General features: G+C 42.0%; 3 protein-coding genes across 4 annotated transcripts; 1 reads left to right on the forward strand and 2 right to left on the reverse strand.

The window, feature by feature from the left end:
• Nucleotides 1–185: 185 nt before the first annotated feature.
• Nucleotides 186–7,274, reverse strand: Vha16 (vacuolar H+ ATP synthase 16 kDa proteolipid subunit). Its single transcript, XM_071705177.1, has 3 exons — nt 6,968–7,274; nt 3,951–4,140; nt 186–3,834 (listed from the first exon to the last, which is right to left on the reverse strand). The coding sequence occupies exons 1-3, from the start codon at nt 7,047–7,049 to the stop codon at nt 3,630–3,632; spliced, it is 477 nt and encodes a 158-aa protein (XP_071561278.1). The 5' UTR covers nt 7,050–7,274; the 3' UTR covers nt 186–3,629.
• Nucleotides 7,275–8,531: 1,257 nt separating this feature from the next.
• Nucleotides 8,532–13,148, forward strand: LOC139771942 (periodic tryptophan protein 2 homolog). The gene is made up of 15 exons (XM_071705179.1): nt 8,532–8,634; nt 8,917–9,029; nt 9,148–9,242; nt 9,342–9,470; nt 9,559–9,829; nt 9,975–10,156; nt 10,324–10,582; nt 10,676–11,180; nt 11,313–11,650; nt 11,730–11,877; nt 12,007–12,175; nt 12,246–12,389; nt 12,455–12,529; nt 12,621–12,840; nt 12,926–13,148. The coding sequence occupies exons 1-15, from the start codon at nt 8,617–8,619 to the stop codon at nt 13,062–13,064; spliced, it is 2,805 nt and encodes a 934-aa protein (XP_071561280.1). The 5' UTR covers nt 8,532–8,616; the 3' UTR covers nt 13,065–13,148.
• Nucleotides 12,531–18,046, reverse strand: Alka (glycine receptor subunit alpha alkaliphile). Of its 2 annotated transcripts, XM_071705185.1 has the most exons (9): nt 17,472–18,027; nt 15,928–15,998; nt 15,741–15,834; nt 15,424–15,578; nt 15,192–15,347; nt 14,861–15,001; nt 14,387–14,616; nt 14,115–14,249; nt 12,531–13,578 (listed from the first exon to the last, which is right to left on the reverse strand). In XM_071705185.1, exons 1-9 carry the CDS (start codon nt 17,540–17,542, stop codon nt 13,330–13,332), a joined length of 1,302 nt encoding a protein of 433 aa, XP_071561286.1. In that variant the 5' UTR covers nt 17,543–18,027; the 3' UTR covers nt 12,531–13,329. The 2 variants fall into 2 exon arrangements, with proteins under 2 accessions (XP_071561286.1, XP_071561287.1); XM_071705186.1 differs by lacking the exon at nt 15,192–15,347 and having other exon boundaries at nt 17,472–18,046.
• Nucleotides 18,047–18,702: the final 656 nt, after the last annotated feature.

Below are 18,702 nucleotides of genomic sequence, written 5' to 3' on the forward strand. Positions count from 1 at the left end.
GATCAGTCGAATCAGATATCAGAGAGAACAACAGGATATTTCGTCACGCGATCACGAGGAAGTACTCAGAATAACACTTACCGTATACGGCTTGCGGATTGCTAGAATCTTCGATCGCGGATTACGCAACTGCGATTCACGCAAGCTCGCGTGAATGAGGTGTAGAGGTACAGATATTTACAGGATTCGGATGGATAGATTCGCGCTTTATTATCATCCTCGGGAAAATCAAAGCATCGAGACATCGTGAAACGCATCCGAAGTTTCTCGTGCACTTGAAAGGATCTTTCCGATTTGTTTTATCTTTTTTCTGACCGCCGAACAAAGGGTTCGCGTTACACAATTTGTTGCACATCGGATGGTATCGTTAAAAATAAATAAATATAGCGTAAAGAATCGCAGCTGAATGCGTAAATGCCGGTATTAGAAATGCGAGTATTGAAACGAGCGCGTGTCGTTCCCTCTCATCCCGATTGAATGGCAGTGTAAAAAAAATGCACATTTATAAATGTAGCTAATAAATATGAACAATGCCCCGGAATAAGCGGCTCGGATTCTAACGGCGGTGAGCTAATAGGCCGAGCGATATCTTCCTCGATAAAACTCTCGAGTGGATCAGCGAACGAAAACAGACTTAATCCCACCGTAGATTTCGTTTCCATATATCCATTTTTCTTTTTCAGCATTTTGATTCCGGTTCCGCACGAGCCCTCGACGAATCTGGAGCATCTCGTTAGAATTCGACCCGCTTATCTCGATCTCAGGTGAGACTCCGCGAACTGGTTGGAGTAATACTGGCCGGATACCCCGTCCTTTTTCTCTTCTTTTTGTCCAAATGAAATTTTTATTAAACACGGTTCTTCTGTAACATCGAGGACGAATTATAACATAAATAATCATCGTCGATCAGTATCACTTTTTCGCGCTCAACAATGAGTCTATCAGTAACACTGGAAGATAGTAGAGTTTGGGATTCGAGGGCGAGGGCGGGGAACGGGGGGGTGGCGACAGCGGTGGTGACAGCGGTATCTTTCTGCTTCCTCTGCCAGGTGCATCTACCTTTCGCTCTCTCAAGCATTTCCTCTCGCACACTTTTTTTTCATTCTCTCTCGCTCGCTCACGCAATCTCGCATAATTACCCGAATAATTACCGTTCACTCAGCTACACGAGGTTTTGGTATGCAATACCTTACCTAGGTCTAGCCTAAATTGTAATTATCGTAGCGTGAAGCATCGTGGTGGTATGTACATACATCGCACGCGCGCGTACAACTATAACTAAATCCCGGGTTCGTCTTTCTCGGTCTCTCTTCCTTTTTGTCTTTAGCTCTCCGATACGGTTCCCCCGATATATCGTACATATATTAAAATATACAACGGACAGAAATAGAGGGAAGAAGGGTAGTTGGCGGTAAAACGTGTCTAGCGTGCCTGCATTCTCCCGAGCGTAAAGTGACGACGAGGATCGTTCCCTCGTTGCGAGGGAAAAACAAGATAAAAAAAAAAGAAGAGGCAAACGAACCACCACCACCGCTCCCCGACTCGCTCGTACAGTTTTTCGTTTTTTATATTTTTTTATTAAGCGACGCGAGTTTCCGGAAAATTGCAATTTCCACGCTCGTTCTTCGTTCCCAACGACGTCGAGATGACTATTGTTTCCGATGCATGGTATCTCGAGGGATATGCATACAGGTGGATTTCCAGAGCGAGAGCGTTTTTCCGGACAAATGTTAAATTTTTTCCGCCTAACACGATCTTGTCAATTCGATGATTCCTTTTCTCTCTCTCTCTCTCTCTTCACTGGAAATACACCTATATCGTTGAGCTTGTTTGCATCTTTCTTAGGTAGAAAATACTGCGCAGTCGAAAATGGCAAGCGGGCGTTCTGGTTTTGCACATTTTTGGTTTTTCTTTTCTACCCGAACGTGATAAGTGATAACCGTGGGAGAGAGGCAGCCGATCGAAAAGTCGTGCGCGCACAAGGGGCACGATTGTCGGCTCCCAAAAGACAAATCCATCCCAGGACGATACACGTCCGTCTGCCGGCTGCTGCCCCATGTGAGGTGTGTGAATGTGCGATCGATTGATTTCGAAGAACGCGACCGCAGCACGGACCTACTTGTCGCAAATTTTGTCGCCAAACTGTCGCCAAACGCCCGCTCGCCTGTACTGAACGAACTTAATATGGAATGTACAAATTATCCTCCGTTTACATATTCATTATCAGCGTATATAACTTCTCTCAGATGATCATTGATTTCGCTATCATACGGTATTGTGTCTCTCACTCTCACTTTCTGTGTATGTGTGTACTGATGTGTCTGCTGGTACGTACGATACTTTATCGGTTTTACGCAAGTTTCACATGTACCTGTTACTCCATTGACATACGACGTTTTTTTTTCTCTCGGTAATAGAAATAATGCGGGATTGGATTAAAATCGTGCGAATAATCGAACTGTCGACCGCTGGCCTTTGCGGTTTTAACAACTCGGTTAGACATTCTTTTTTCCATCCAACCCGCCCTCCCTATCTCGTCTATCGCGCAACGAATCGTTGTCCATGAATAACCGTGAAAATGTAAAATTTCATCGTGTCCAGCAGACTTTCCCAATTGACTTAATACTATCTTGTTGTGTATCTGTGATCAACTACTCGCATTCATACTTTTTTTCTTTTTTTTTCTTTTTACTAAAGTCTCATCCACCATATCATTCTTCGTCTATTAATTTCTAGTTGCACAATCTCCGTCCACACGAGATCTTGTCCAGTACATTCTCATTCTCACATTCTCACTTTCTCTCCCTCCCTTTCTCTCTGTTATATTACGCCGTTTTACCACGCGCAATTTGCGTGTCGCTTACTCTTACATATTTCTATTCCGATGATATAATTTCGTTTCTTTAGAGTTTTCTTTTGCTCTTTTGTGTGATTCCTAGTCGCGTACCTGCCGGTTTGCATTTATAATATATTTATATATATATTATATATATATATATATATAATTGTGCTAAATATTCTTTTATCAATAACATATTTTCCTTTATACACTCAGTAGAGCCGATTACTTTAATTGGTAATTCAATGTCGTACTAAGCTATAAATGATTACTATACAGTGAAAGAGAAATGTTCGACAATGGGATTAACACAGGAGATCTTTTCTCTAAATATGTATATGTATTTCCCTGTCGACCTTTGCTTTCCACGCTTTCTTTCGTTCTTTTTTTTCCGCTATACATTCGCTTTTTCATACGTCGCAGCATCGAAATGCGCCATCACGCGTAAGTGTCGCGAAATCAAGAAAAGAAACCGGCCGCACTTCTCCATCGCAACACCTTCGATATAATCACGCAATCCGTGTGACAAATAATGCGTGGCGTGGTTAAATGTCCGTACGCTAAATAGATCAATCTTTCTTTTTTTTTTTAGTATGATATTACAGGGGGGGGGGGCGCGCCGAGATGAGCCGAGATGGTAATTAGATTAGGTATGCATGGAGTAACGTGATTAAGTAAAATATGTCGAAACAAGTTTTGTAGCATAATAGTAGTCGGGGAGCGCTGTTGGTTGCAGGCGACATGTCTTGCATGGAACCATGGCAGGTAGTAGGATGCCGCTACTGACCGTTTACTTGGTGTACAGGTAAATGGCGACGATCAGGCCGTAAAGACCCAATACTTCGGCGAAGATCAGAATCAAGATCATGCCGACGAAGAGACGAGGTTGCTGAGCGGTGCCTCTCACCCCGGCATCGCCCACGATGCCGATAGCAAATCCGGCTGCCAGACCGGAGAAGCCTACTGCTAACCCAGCACCCAAGTGGGTGAAACCGCTAACAAACAAAAGAAAAATATTTCAGTTAATTACAGAGTCGTTTACGTTCTTTTGTCAAAGCATGAAACGTTAATGTAATTACAACGTTTATTGCGCCATATAAAAGATACGTACTTATAAAGATCGTATTTAGGGGCTCTCCCAAGAGTGCCGGCAATGAGTACCGCCACTACAAGACCGTAAATGGCAATAATACCTGCCATGACAACGGGAATGATGGATTTCATGATTAATTCTGGCCTCATGACAGACATCGCTGCGATTCCTGTGCCAGCCTTTGCTGTGCCATACGCTGCTCCCAGAGCTGGAAAACAAGGTAAATAATTCGTTATAAATAATTCGCACAATCGCACAAGAATTATATTCCGCTTCATATGTATCCACATAAATCAGTGTCTCAGTTCCACATACAGAATTGAATATTAATAATCAAACGAGATAAAACATCTTGAGAATCTTATAGATCTCTAGTTAAATTGAGAACGTTAAATATAACGACAATCCATCTATTTTAATACAATAAAGAATAGGATAGCTAAATATAATCAATCGTCTCTCAAAATTTTCTCCCACAGTATAAAGGGATGTAGCAAACATTCTACAATGTAACATTTGAACTTTATCGTAAAAGAGATACGCCCTGAGTCACGTGCGTATCTTCCTCCATTCATCGTTTCGTAAATTTAATAAAAATTTACCGATAAACGTTCGAGATATCGTTCTCCGAAGCATTCGAACGGGATTATCTATTAATTCGTGGCAAGACACGTGATACGAGGATTCATTTAAAGACCGACATGAATCAACTTCCACGTCGTAGGGCGAGAGCCTCATGAAAAGGAATAAAGGGAAATAAAAAGGAAAAGAAGCGTGAACCGTGTGCCGTCGCGAATTTTCCGTATAACTCTTGGCGGTTTCAGTCGCCGAGCGTGCTACGAGAATTATCGATCGAGCTCGTCGCGGAACGGTCCCGACGGGGAAGCGACGAAAATATAATTATTTCGAGTCATTTTTTCCCTTTTGTCCCTTTTTGAAGCATCGGCGACAATCCCGCGCGACAATCGCCGCAGTCGCGACGGGGGGGGGGGGGACCTCACAGGTGTCCTCGTAACATAACACCGGGGGTACCCAGCCCAGCCTGGAAATCGCAGTCACATGATTCTCACGTTGGCAGTCACATGACAATCGCACAAGTCCCATCTCGTGAGTAGGGGGGCGTGGCTGGGAGAGGCGATCGTGTCATTCTTTTATCTTCTCTCTTTCTATAGTTTCTATCTCTCTGTCGTACCTTCGGCCCTAACGTCCTGCTGCCTGCAATTAAACCTCATGGGACGTGATCTCATGGGCATTTAATCGTTGCCGCGAACCTTATCGTGCGCGAACATATGCGCGTCTTATCGTATATAAATAAACACTTCTCGAGCGTTCGTGGCCGATCGATTATACTCGGCCTGCCCGAGGCGTTGTGGATCAAACAAGTGGGCTACCTGCCTCCTCATATTTCAGGGTTTATCTCGCGACAGGGTTATTCTGCGCCGTTAGAGATGAAGAGATCAGCTTCATCGGCGAGCGACGACGGCTCTCTCGATCGCGACACGTGCGGGCCGGATACGACCGCTGAATCGGCTCGCGATCAAATTTGTATGCTTCCGTCGGAGGCATATTCGCTCCTCGTATAAGGTTACTCGGGAGACGATCAATTTTATACGACGGTCTCGATGTTTTTTCGGGGAAGAATGACGAGGAGAATCGCGATCTTCGCCCCTCGCGTTCCCGTCGGCGCATACGGGAAAAGGCATTCGTATTGATCTTCCCGACGGGTAAAAGCGACGCTCACGGCGGCGCCGGCGGCGACGGCGGCGGTGGCGGCGGTCCCCGGGGGTCATCGTTTACCGCGAATTCGGGAAAATCATTAATTGTAAATCGATACGCGCGCCGGGAGCGCATTCGCCTCGCGAGGAAAGAGCGACCTGCACGCCTCGCACCTCTCGAGCCGAAATAGAGGCGCCGTGAAGAAGCGCGAGGGAAGGAGATCGATTCGCGTCGTAGTGTCAAGAAATGAAATTTTCGCGAAAGTAACGCGAAAGAGAGCGAGGTGCAGAGGGTGCAGGTAAGGTGCAGGAGCACCGATCGGCTCGGCTCGGCGCGGCGGGTGGCGGGGAGCCGCGTCTCGTGACACGCACGAGGTGGCAGGCGCACGCCCGCTCGCGTATCGCGTATTCCGTTCCCGTCCGTCTGTTCTCGCTTCTCCATCTGTCTGTCCGTCCGTCGCTTTTCCGAGGCTCGTAAAATTCTCGCGGCGTGCCGCCGCTGCCGCTCGTCCGAGGTCAGCATTACGAAATAGCTGCGCCCGGTCCGGCCGCGGCTATTCCGCGCTAATTCGCGAATAAAGCACGGGTTCCTCGAGGGGGGACCTGCGCGACCGACGCGATTTCTTGGACCGCGTTTCCTAGGAAATTGCCAAATTCCCGCGGGCGGTCGAGCGAGCGAGACAGAGAAGGAAGGAATTTAAAGAGGAAAGTAGCTTATCGGAGCGGAATGGGGACAATAAACGGTTGCCCGGGAGTTGATTTTCGATAAGATAACGAGAGTCTCGTCGTCGCGGCTGGCCGCGAACAGGACGACGACGTCGCCGTCGCCGCTCGTCACGCGTCTCGCGGCACATGACGTCGCCGCCCGCCGACGAGGGTGACGAGGCCCGTCGGCGCGCGTCCGCCCCCGTGGAAAACGAGGCAAACGAGCTCTCCCCCGCGTTTCTTCTCGCGTGGAGGATCGATACTCGCCGCGCGCGCCGCGCTACTCGCACACGATGATTTCCCGTCCGTCGTCCGTCTCTTATGCCGCATGAGAAAATGGCGTGAGACGACGTGTCGGCGCTCCGTGCCGACGGCGACGGCGACGGCGACGGCGACGGCGACGACGGCGACGACGTCGACGAGCGATGTTGACGTCAACGTTCAAGTCGATGTTGATGCGCGTAGCGCACGGAAACGCAATAAGAGACGCCTCGGCTGCCTCGTTCCCGCCGATCGCCGACGTCGGGATCGTCGAGAAGCGAGCGCGCGTACGCGCGAGCGAGATCACGAGGTGGCGATGCGACGAGGTGGCAGCAAACAGTCGACGAAACTCACCAGAGAATACGATGGCAGAGGCGGCGCCCATAACGCCGAAGAACGGCGAGTACACCGGGGCTTCTTCTGTGGGAGCACTCATTGTGGCCTGGTTTGTGGTCGGGTGGTCCTGGCGGTCGAGTCGATCGCGGGAGTATTTACAGGTTGCACGGGGATCGGTCGCGAATCGGCCGGGATCGTCGAACGTAGGGAGCGATCTTCACGTCACTCACGTCGCTAAACTAGTGGCCCACTGTCAAATATGGCCTACCGGGGTACAGTCAGTGCGGACCACAGTGGCGCGGGTCATGTGATAAGTGACGAGCGATCAACGCGGTGGAAGGTGGCCACTGGCCGCGACAGCGGCGTGTCGGCGTCAGCCCGGTCGCGATTGGCCGCAAGCCCGCGCCGCCCGCCAATCGCGCCGCCCGTCTCATCCCCGGCCGGCTGACGTCGACGCCGCCGATTGGCCGCGTCCGACGCGCATCGCGCCGCGTCGCGAGCGCGTGACATGCGTTTTCCGCTCTCCACTCCGAGGCTTGCCGACTCGTGCGGATTCTTTTGAACGGTCCTGTCCTGTCCTGTCCTGTGCCGGGAATATCGCGCGAATCGTCCTTTGCGATTTGAGATCGCGCGACGTTCCTTCGATGATATCGCGATATTCGCGATCCTGAGAACGCCAATCTTCTCCAATGAGTTCGACTATTTTACGCGTTGAGGCACATGACCGGACGTTTGAACTGTTCGCGTCAGCTGACTCGCTGCTTATCGCGAAATTTCTAGAGTAGGGCGTAATATCGATATGATTACTGAGATAATGAAATGAAAGGAAATTACCTGATAAACAGCTGATAATTTGTCTTTGTATTTTATAATAGACCCTAGCTCGTTGTTATATTTTACGTTGGCCGTTGCTGTATTATTCAACTCTCACTAAAAATGTATCGCGGCCCTGACCTAATTACGCCATTTATTGAAGAAACTTTCGACTTGATCGAATTATTGCGATAACTGTGTAAATATTTTCTAATAGGCTTGAGCCATTTAACTATTTCTTACGTAATTACGTTATCTTTGCACTCCGCCAGTTTTTTAAAATTCGAGTCACATGTTTTAATTTTTAGTTTTAAAATTATAGGAATTCTTAGAAACTTTGAATTATCTCTTTTCTAATTATATTCTCCTGATTTGTAAGTTTTTGAGATTACGAGCTTCCTTCAGATTTGAAAAATTTCAAGAATCCTTGGAATCGCAGTTCTCAGAATTTCAATTGGTGCCACCTGTTGTCTCTGATTATATTTTTCTGGTACTTTGTCGACTTTCGAGAACTTGAATTGTTTTCTTCGCAAATTATCGACAGTTGGTTTTTTACGTCGGTAAATTATTATTGTAATATATAATTTTGGCTGCCGATTAATACAAATCTTTATTTGATTATGTTCTTCTAATATATTATTAATTATTGAAAAATTAATAAATTTATTTCGCTATCGATGCAGATTGAACAACGAAAGTGCAGCGAAGTGCAGTTACCGAGCGCTCTCGTTCGGATAATTTTGGAACTGAGTTGTCCAAAATGTATCTGAATGTATCGTAAACTTTGGTAAACGCGCGTGCATGCAGATGCACGTGGATTCGACAGATACTTGTTTGATACAAACAAAGGAAAGATGAAATTCTCATACAAGGTAAAATAATTATTGTTTCAAAAAAATGTTGCAGTTTACAAGTTTTTATTTTTCTGCAGATCGTATTGTTTAAGTTATTATTAAGTTATTGCATTTCTAACCTATAAGTTTTGCTATTTGTATATTCTCGTTTATTTGCTAACTTTTCTTTACTTTGTTCTGGATAATAAGACAAGTAACATATGTTATAATAGAAACATTGTATAAAATTTTATATTAATAATACCTATGTATAAAGGTATATGTTTAAAAATTACAATATTTTTATTTCTTTGTTTATAGTTCAGTAATTTGCTTGGCACAGTTTATCGTAAAGGAGACTTACTCTTTTCCCGAGATGGATCGTCAGTTATTAGCCCTGTGGGCAACAGGATCTCAATTTTTGACCTAAAGAAGTAATCATAAAAATATTAATCTTAATATGAATGAAATATCTAAAAGCTTCATGAAACTTATAAATTTCATATGACGATGATTGTTACTAAATTTTATACAAAAATAATTTCATTTTAGCAACAAATCTATGACGCTTCCTATAGAAAGCAGATATAATTATACTACTATTGATGTATCACCAAATGGTAGTATGTTAGTTGCAATTAATGCAGGTTAGATTTTTTTATACACACACTTTAAAATTCTTTATTTAATAATGTATATGAAGGAACGTTTGTTAAAGAAAATATAATTTTATAATATATTCGCAGATGGCGAAGCTCATATCATCAGTTTGATAAGCAAAGTGATTTTACATAAGTACAGATTTAAAGGACGTCCCAAGCGTGTAAAATTCTCTCCAGATGGAAAGCACTTTGCAGTTTGCAAAGGAGGCGGCGGTAAGTATTCGCTACCGTAAACTTATAGAGGTGTATTTACAAAAACACGATGGTATTTAAAATAACACGTATTGTTTTTGTGTTTCAGTTTTTGTTTTCAATGCGCCAGGCTTACAAACGGGTGATTACAATCCTTTTATTATGGAACGTGCGTTTCACGGAGCTACTGCTGAAACAACGTGCGTCAGTTGGTCTTTTGACTCGAAACTATTAGCAGTTGGTTCAAAGGATACCACAGTGAAGATATATAGTTTACAAAAATCGGCGAACTTTAGATGGGTTACATTAGGTGGTCATTCCGATGTAATTGTGGCATGTTTCTTCGAAGCAAAGCAATATGATTTGTACACTATTAGCAAGTAAGCGATGCAGTTAAAAAAATTTAAATACTTTTTAATTTATTGTGTCATTATTTTTGCTACTGGACAAACAATTTTTTTCGTACATAATGATATTTTATATAGATAATTTGAATTTGCTTATTTTTGAGAATTTCTTTTACAGAAATGGCCGAGTTTGTGTCTGGGAATGTACGCTTGAACCGGATGATTGGGTTGAATGGGAACCACCTTCAAAGAAGGACAAATCCAAAGATAGTGATAGCGAGGATGACATTGATATAAACAAAATTATAGAAAAGACAGAGAAGCAAAAGGCCCATGTTGAACGTAAACTGTTAAACGCAGGTGATACAATTTCTTTACCATTTTATGAAATTAATTTGATATTGTAAATAATTACAAAACTTAGTAGAACATAGGTGATAGGAAATAATAGTTCTACTGTATGTAATAGCAATTTATAATAATACATTATATAATAGTAATTTGTAAGAATACGTATATTTTACTAGACGACTTGCCGCAAGATGATGAAGAAGAAGAAGAAGAAGAAGTCTCGACAAAAGAGGAAAATAAAAAGAGAATGAAAATGTTGGGTTATAAAAAGCAAGCTACTTTTTATCTAGCAGACGAAGTTCACAAGCAATATAAAGATGCGAAACTTACTGCAGCTGCTTATCATCAAGATACTCACATATTGGTTATTGGATTTAACAATGGTTCATTTTACTTGTATGAAATGCCACACGCCAATTTGATCCATTCATTAAGGTGCAGTAACATAAAAAATACGATTCAACGTTTTGTATCCTATTACATTATTATTGTATGTGATATTAGAGATTAAAACGATTGGCTTTACAGTATTTCTCGACAGCGTATTTCGTCGATTGCGTTGAATTCTTCTGGAGATTGGATAGCTATAGGATGCTCTCACGCTGGTCAGCTCCTGGTTTGGGAATGGCAAAGTGAAACATACGCTATGAAACAGCAAGGGCATCGAACTAATATGAACTGTTTGGCGTACAGTCCCGACGGCCAATACATTATAACGGGTGGTGACGACGGGAAAGTTAAATTATGGAATACGTTAACTGGATTTTGTACGCTTACGTTCCATGAGCATACTTCATCGATATCCAGTGTTCTGTTCAGTCACAATCGTAAATTCGTCGCGTCTGCCTCGTTGGATGGAACGGTGCGGGCGTACGATCTAGTGAGATACAGGAATTTCCGTACTCTCACTTCGCCACGTCCAGTGCAATTCTCCTGCTTGGCGATCGACGCGAGCGACGAGTTTCTCGCTGCGGGTGGTCAAGATTTCTTCGACGTCTATCTATGGAGCATGAAACTCGGAACTCTTTTAGAGGTGCGTGTAATTTTGTTTGTCCTCGAATATTGACTTGCACAATTTTAATTTTTACTATTGAGAAGATTGAATTGTATAGGTATATAAGTCATGCAACTAAAACGATATATTTAATAAAATACTCAATTTCAGATATTAAGTGGTCACGAGGGACCTGTTGCAAGCTTGGCATTTAATCCCAGTCCCGCCAGTACAGAACTGGTATCCGCATCCTGGGACAAGACATTGAAAATATGGAATGCCGTTGAGAATGGTTCCGTGCACGAGACTATACGCTTGACCGCCGATGCGCTGTGCGTAACTTATAAACCAAGCGGAGAAGAAGTCGCAGTCGCTACATTGGATGGGCAGATTACGTTTTTTGAGTGTAAAACGGCAAGACAGACGGGCTTTATTGAGGGCAGAACCGATTTAGGCGCTGGTAGATCCAAAACAGATCTCATCACAGCGAAAAAGAATTTGCAGTCCAAGTGAGTAACTCAGTGCAGAAAATGTTATGCGGTAAATGTATGTCTTAACGATACGAACTTATTAAATCCTATTCTTCAGAGCCTTCACTACGTTATGTTACTCGGCTGACGGCACGTGTATATTAGCTGGTGGTCGTTCCAAGAACGTGTGCATTTATAATATTCAAGAATCAATATTGTTGAAAAAATATGAGATCACTCAAAATAGATCTCTGGATGGTGTGGATGTAAGTAACGATAATATATATTATACAAAATATTTTAAGTTTTTCCTTTATTAGGCTTAAATGTAGAATCAGTCGCAAAACAAGCCAAACCTATTTTTTTTATTTTCTAAGTAATTCTTATTTTGGCAGGATGTTATAAATAGAAAGTACATGTCGGAATTTGGGAATAGAGCTTTAATCGAGCATCGTGAAGGCGGAAACATATCGATGCGATTGCCAGGTGTCAAAAGTGGAGATATGGCAAGCAGGAGAGTCAAACCGGAAGTGAGAGTACTGTGTTTACAATTCTCCCCCACAGGTAGAAACGAATGATATGTTAAATATTCATTTTGTTTGAAATACGCGTATTTAAACATTTTCTAAAATAGGACAAGCATGGGCGGCAGCAACAACGGAAGGTTTGCTGATATACTCTTTGGATATTGGATTGATGTTCGATCCATTTCAATTGGAGCTTGGAGTTACTCCGGATACTGTCAAAGAAACACTTGACAAACACGACTATGCAAAAGGTAGACATCTTTATACTGGAATAATGAGAATAACAAATAAATGTAACTATATTACTGTTTTATAGCATTAATGATGGCATTGAAGTTAAATGAGAAGCTATTAACGCAACAAGTTATAGAGACCATTCCGTACAAAGAAAGTGAGTTCATATATATATCTTTAATTAAATACACTAACGATAATAACAATGATTTGATGTATAATAAATATTTGATTTCTCCATATTACAGTTGAATTAACAACGACGAGTATGCCAGACGTTTATATCGAGAAGCTCCTGAAATTTATAGCGGCCGAATTGGAATCAACGAGGCATATACATTTCTATCTTTTATGGGTAGAAACAATTTTGACGAAATACGGGTCACGGATCAATACTTCACTTCAGATGCCAGTATTATTAATGCTGCATAAGAACATGCAAAAGAAATACGACGATCTTAGTAAAATGTAAGTGTTGTTGCATTTTCTTAAATACATGATGTATATACACATTGCTATAATCATGGTAGTATAATTAAAAATATTTTTACAGATGTGATTTTAATCAATACACGATAAGTTATATACTGAGGATAGGAGACCTAAAATCTGCGAAAGATGCATCGAGGCATTCTGCGATCACGATAGATGACGAATCTGATTTGTCCATAGAAGAAGTGGATACGGATTAAGCTTTATTTAAATCTTTCGTAGAATGAAAACTTTGCTAGTATAAAAGTATTGTAAATAAAAAAATTAACAAGTGCCAAAAAAAACGTATATTTTATTTTTCTATTATATGCAAACTCGTGATATACTTCTAATTTTTAATCGACGCAACGACGATATTTTCAACTCATTCACAAATTTCAAATATGGAGAGTGATTGTGTGTGTGTGTGTGTATATGTAGAGCTGTGTTAGTAAAGATTTAATATGTAGAATTTATATCATTTTATCATGGTGCTTTTTTGAGTAGCACTATCGGCCAGTATAGAACGACAAAAAGCAGAAATAGTATAGGAAACACAATTCTGCTGTAACAATCTATTTTCTGAGAGCGTGTCTTTTGCGTTATTTGGCACTCGGGATCTAGCCATAGAGTTGGCAGTATATTATTATTATTGGTATACTTATTCTTCGGTTTGGTTGCGTGAACGAAATCGTCATCCCAAATGCTTCGTCTCTTCACCATCGCCATTAATCTCTATAAAGATAAATAATCGCGTTTAACAGATAAAAGTGCAATTATAACGGTCTCCTAACAGCGCTTTCAACTGGGCCGGGTTCGCTCGCTCCGAGATGCTCCGAGCTCCGAGAGCGATTAATTGACGTCACTTCGACAAATCGAGTAATAACATTGGTCGATTTGCCAAAGTGACGTCATTAATCGCTCTCGGAGCGAGCAACCCCGGCCCAGTCGAAAACGCTGTAAGATCGTCAATAAGATTGCTACGAGGTACGAGGTAATTCAGGTAATTTTCAAGGCCCTTGCACAATGCCAGGTAACAAGCAATAGGAAATAATCAAAAATTCGTTAATTACAACCTAAAAAATTCAAATGCTATGATCGATTGGCAACAGAGGCAATAGGCATAGAATTTCCAACGTGACGGAAACTCCGTAGTGTTTATTGCCCGTGTATTTCACTGTTTATTCTGCATTTGTACATGATTTCTGATTTCTATTCCCTGTTCCTGTTGCCTGTTGCCTGGCATTGTGCAAGGGCCTTTAGACACGAACCGAGAACGAGTGAGATTCCATGGAATTTTGCGAATCATTTTGGTCGTTTCGTAGATCGAGCACCTTGACTACGACGAACTCGCCCAGAGCTGCGAACACGAACATCATGCAGCCAGCCATCCAGACGTCCAGTGCCTGCGTAAGCGAGGGTGTAAATTTTTATGTCAGAAAAGATGGATATATATATCAATACGAGGGAATTGTTCACGTTGTGCAAAAGGTAATAACGATAATAAGATGATCGAAGCTTAGGAGTACTTTTAAAAGTTTACTTTGATATAAGCCACTGGCGGAATATCGCTCTTAAGGCCGGTGAACATCGTCACCAACGTGAGCATACTCGTCACCAGGAGAGCCACTCGACCAGGAATCGCGTCCAAGCCCAGCCAGAAGCTGAACCAGGAGAGCATCACCACCAGAGTCGACGGTGCGAACGTTTGTATCAAGTGGTGGCCGATCTGCCTCTCGAAGCGAAAGAAGACTACCAGCCGCGAGAAATTTCCTGCGAGAATTGTCAGGTAAGTTTATTTTTCTTTATTTCGCACGTAATCTTTCATTCTATAATTAACAGCGCGCTACTGCAGTGTTCTCTACTTGGATTTTAAAGATTTAATATAATACAACGTGCACAGAGTACAGTTTGTAATGAATGGAACGAAGACATCGGAATCGAAGGAATCAAGCTGTTGATTAAATTTCAGATTTAGATTAAAAAAGCACGTAAATGCTATAAATTTTTTACATACCATTTTTTTCGAGCATATAATCTATAGTCTCTTCGAGCACCGCGGGCTTTCCGATGTCGTATTGCAAAAGCTTCAATTCGGGATTTACCGTAACACCGCCCGCGCCCCATTTTAAGAGCAACTTCTTTCTGTTGTAGGAAACTGCAACAAATAATTCGGACTGTAACAAGCGGCTAAATTTACTGAGTTTTATCCGAGAGTATTTACGTTTTTTTTTCAATTTTCTTTGGTCCTTCATTTCAAAAATAATTTTACAAAAAAGCGTGAGTCTATATCGTCGCGCGATTGCCATGCACACTTGTATTTGCATTTGTCTTTTAAGCTCACTTACAGCTCTCTATATAAATTGGACAGATTTGGATATCCATCGGGTACAATTGAAATTCCATTTGACAGGCGACGATAGCGTTAATTCGTGCGGAATATTTAATGGTTTTATTCCGGTATAACGTGACTAATGAGAATTTATGATTTAAAGTCGCAATCTCTGAAAAATTATCAATACGTATAACGATTTATCGTATAATAACACGCAGATAATGCAGTTTACGATTTATGCTTACCGGAAACTTTTGAATTTAAGAAATACGGATCCGGTTGCCAAAGATTATCGAAAAATTCCTGAGGAAGTATTACGTAATCGTCGCCTTCCTCGAAAATATCTTGTGGCGTATTCAGCCGAGATTCTATCCAACTTTGGCTGACGAACATGTCCACACTAATGAATATATATTCTTACAATTTGATAATCTTTTACATCTAGATTCTATATATCTTTAAATTAACAAGATAAAATATTTTTATTATATATTAATTAAATTCTATATTTTTCATTATTTCTGATTATAATTTAAAAGAAGCTTTTATCATTTCAGTTTACCGAAAATCCATATCTTCAACGTTGATAGAGTTAATGTCGACCACCAAAATGTTGAAGTCCACCACTACAGGCGCACCCGAAGGCGGTCTAATCTCTGCAGAGAATTTTTTTTTTTTATTACATATGGTTGCTCATCGTTCATGCCAGAAACGTAAGTGCGAATGACTCTCCTCGAGTCGCGTATTACCTTTGACATAATGGTCCGGCAGAATTAGCCTCGACGTCATAGTACAATTGTTGACATCTTCGCTAAACAAGCTGCGAGAAAAATCCCGTCATTATTAAAGCTCTTTTCTGTTTTATCCATTATTGTTAACGCAATTTGTTTATTCAACGTTCGTCGTTTTATTTATATTTCTGCATTACATCTGTCATTACTGACTCATTGGGAATTTTTCGTTACATAAAACGCGGGAGAATATCTTAAGGTGCGTGTCCACCTACGAGTAAAAACTCTCGAGAGTAGCTCTCGAGAGTAATTTTCGCAAATGGTTAAGTACTCAGGAGTATGTCCATGTGCGAGAATCACTCTCGAGAGCTACTATCGAGAGTTTTTACTCGCAGATGGACACGCACCATTGTTCTATAAGACTTTATTTCAGCGAGATAAAACGTGCTGTTTATCTTTTCGGTTAGGTAACTTATTTGTTCGCGCGAGAGAGAGGTTGTTAGCGAGCAGCTTAACACCGCATCTGTCTGCGGAGAAGCAAAAGTACGGAGTTGGAAAAATTTGTTTCTTTTTTGTCACGAGAAACGCACAAGAGTTTAACATCACAAGCGCATATTGTCAAATTGAACATTAAATATCGTAAACATTAATCATTGTAATAACGACTTCTCATGGACCTGCCCGATATAAGATCCAAAAGAGAAAAACCAATTTTTTTTCAAAGGAATGTTCACCCCCTAAATATACGATTGAGCACATATACAAAAATACTTATCCCTTATTTTGATCTAGAGTACAACATATTAGAAGCTCATAAAAATCGGAAGGAAGCACTTTAGTGGGTTTTCTTATGAAATGCGGAAAGAAGCAAGCTCGAGCTCGATCGGTTCTTTTTCTAACATATTCGTGTTAATGTTATTCGAAAGAAACAAGCAAAAGTTGCAGGATAAAGCGAGCTGCTGTTTCCTGCCAGATATGATGATTTGAAGCTAACGCGGCAGGTCCATGAGAAGTCGTTATTACAATGATTAATGTTTACGACTACATTTGGAGGACATTCTATTTATAATGACGTAAGTTTTTACGCAAGGTAGAACGCTTAATTATAATAGTCGAATATATAAAAAGTCGTATTTTTTTAATTAACAAAAAAAACATTAAGTAGTAGAGGAATTTTGAAAGACAGAAAAATATATAAATTTTTATATTATCTTAAAGCATTCTTAAAACCATTCAACTTTTAATTAAAAAATGTTTTCTATCTTTTATATAGTTTCATCGATATTTGCCGCGAAAGAGATAACCAATTTTTTCAAAGGGGTGTTTTAAACATGCGATTGGGCGCGTATAAAAAAAATACGTATCCCCCTTATTTTGATCTAGAATACAGCATATTAAAAACGGATGACACTTTCTTGTCGGAAACTGTCGTACGCAATTTTTCTATCGCTGATATTCGAAAGCGATAAAAGACGCCGCCGCGCCGCGACGAAACGGCGCGGTTTGTCGCGCGGTGCGTAACGAGGCGAAAATGACTTTTAAAGGAGCACGAAGTCGTTTACCTCGAGGAACACACTTCCGGGAGAGAATTCCACCATAGGTGAAGCAGAACTGCTGGAAGTGTGCGCTTCATCTCAGCCGGACGTGGTCAACTGACCGCGGCGACGGTTCGGCATCCCTTATGCCAGGGCGGCGCGCGGCGCGGCAATTAGTCAATTATCAATTATTTTACTGTCGCAATCTAGTCCAATTGCAGGTATTGTCATCCGCTTTTGTGCTTGTCACAATTGCCCGTCGCGAATTGCGTAACGATTGACTGTTTTGCGTAGACGCGTTACTTGCATCACGTGGTCGAAGTTACCGCGTGACGAATATTTTTATCGCGTATTATTCCGATTTTTAACATCCATTTGCTAATGGAATGTGCCGACAACCTGCATCACCCTTCTATTTTATTCGCAGCTCTAAGTGCAGTTTCAGACACATGCCATTCCTCCGCTCGCGTGTCGCGGCATGTTCCCCGCACGTTTTATCTCTCGGCGACTTTATTATCATTGTCGTGTTGAGCAAAACGAATCTTGAAATGCTCCCAATATTTTGCGATTTTCTTCCCTCCCCCCCCCCTTATCTCCTCCTTCTCGAGTAGCTATATTTAAACGTGAGAATGGTCTCGTAGAGGAGAGAGAGGTGTGTTTGCACGTGTAAATCTTATCATTTCGATAACGCGCGGCAAGCGGCAAGAAGACAGAGCCGCTCTTGAAAGGAGAAAATTTAATAAAAAGAGACAGAGGGAAAGAGAAAGGTGAGAGTGAGAGTGGGTCAGTCCGGCGTTTAGTCCGGGCTACGGATAGCAGGTACCGATGCAGGCTCGGCAAATGACCGAGGAGGAAGCGCGAGATTGTGGTGTCCTTTCCTTTCCTCCTGGTAGCGTCCTGGAGCGGCTGGAGCAACGGTACCGTTCATTTAGACGGCGCTAAACCCGTCACGCGCGTCTAAAACCCGACCTCGATCGTCGGCCTAGATGAGACCTCCCGTTCCTCCTTTGCTCATCTCTTCTTGAAGGGCGTTGCGACAGGATGGTAGAGGAAGATGACGCTTTCGGATCCGCCGGAGGCGGACGGCTGCTTGATTTATTTCCGATTGTGCATTATTAATGTATGTGCAAGCGTGTAGGTAAAGATATGATAAATAAGAGAGAGTCTAACGTTTCCGTTTGTCTGTTCTTTCCTATCTTCTTCAGATAATTTTACAAAAATGAAAATATCGCTGTAATTCTATTAGAGAGAATACGTT

The sequence above is a fragment of the Temnothorax nylanderi genome, unplaced genomic scaffold, assembly GCF_030848795.1.
Source record: "Temnothorax nylanderi isolate EJ_2023f unplaced genomic scaffold, tnyl_v1.0 TNYL_tig0045_pilon, whole genome shotgun sequence".
NCBI lineage: Eukaryota > Metazoa > Arthropoda > Insecta > Hymenoptera > Formicidae > Temnothorax > Temnothorax nylanderi.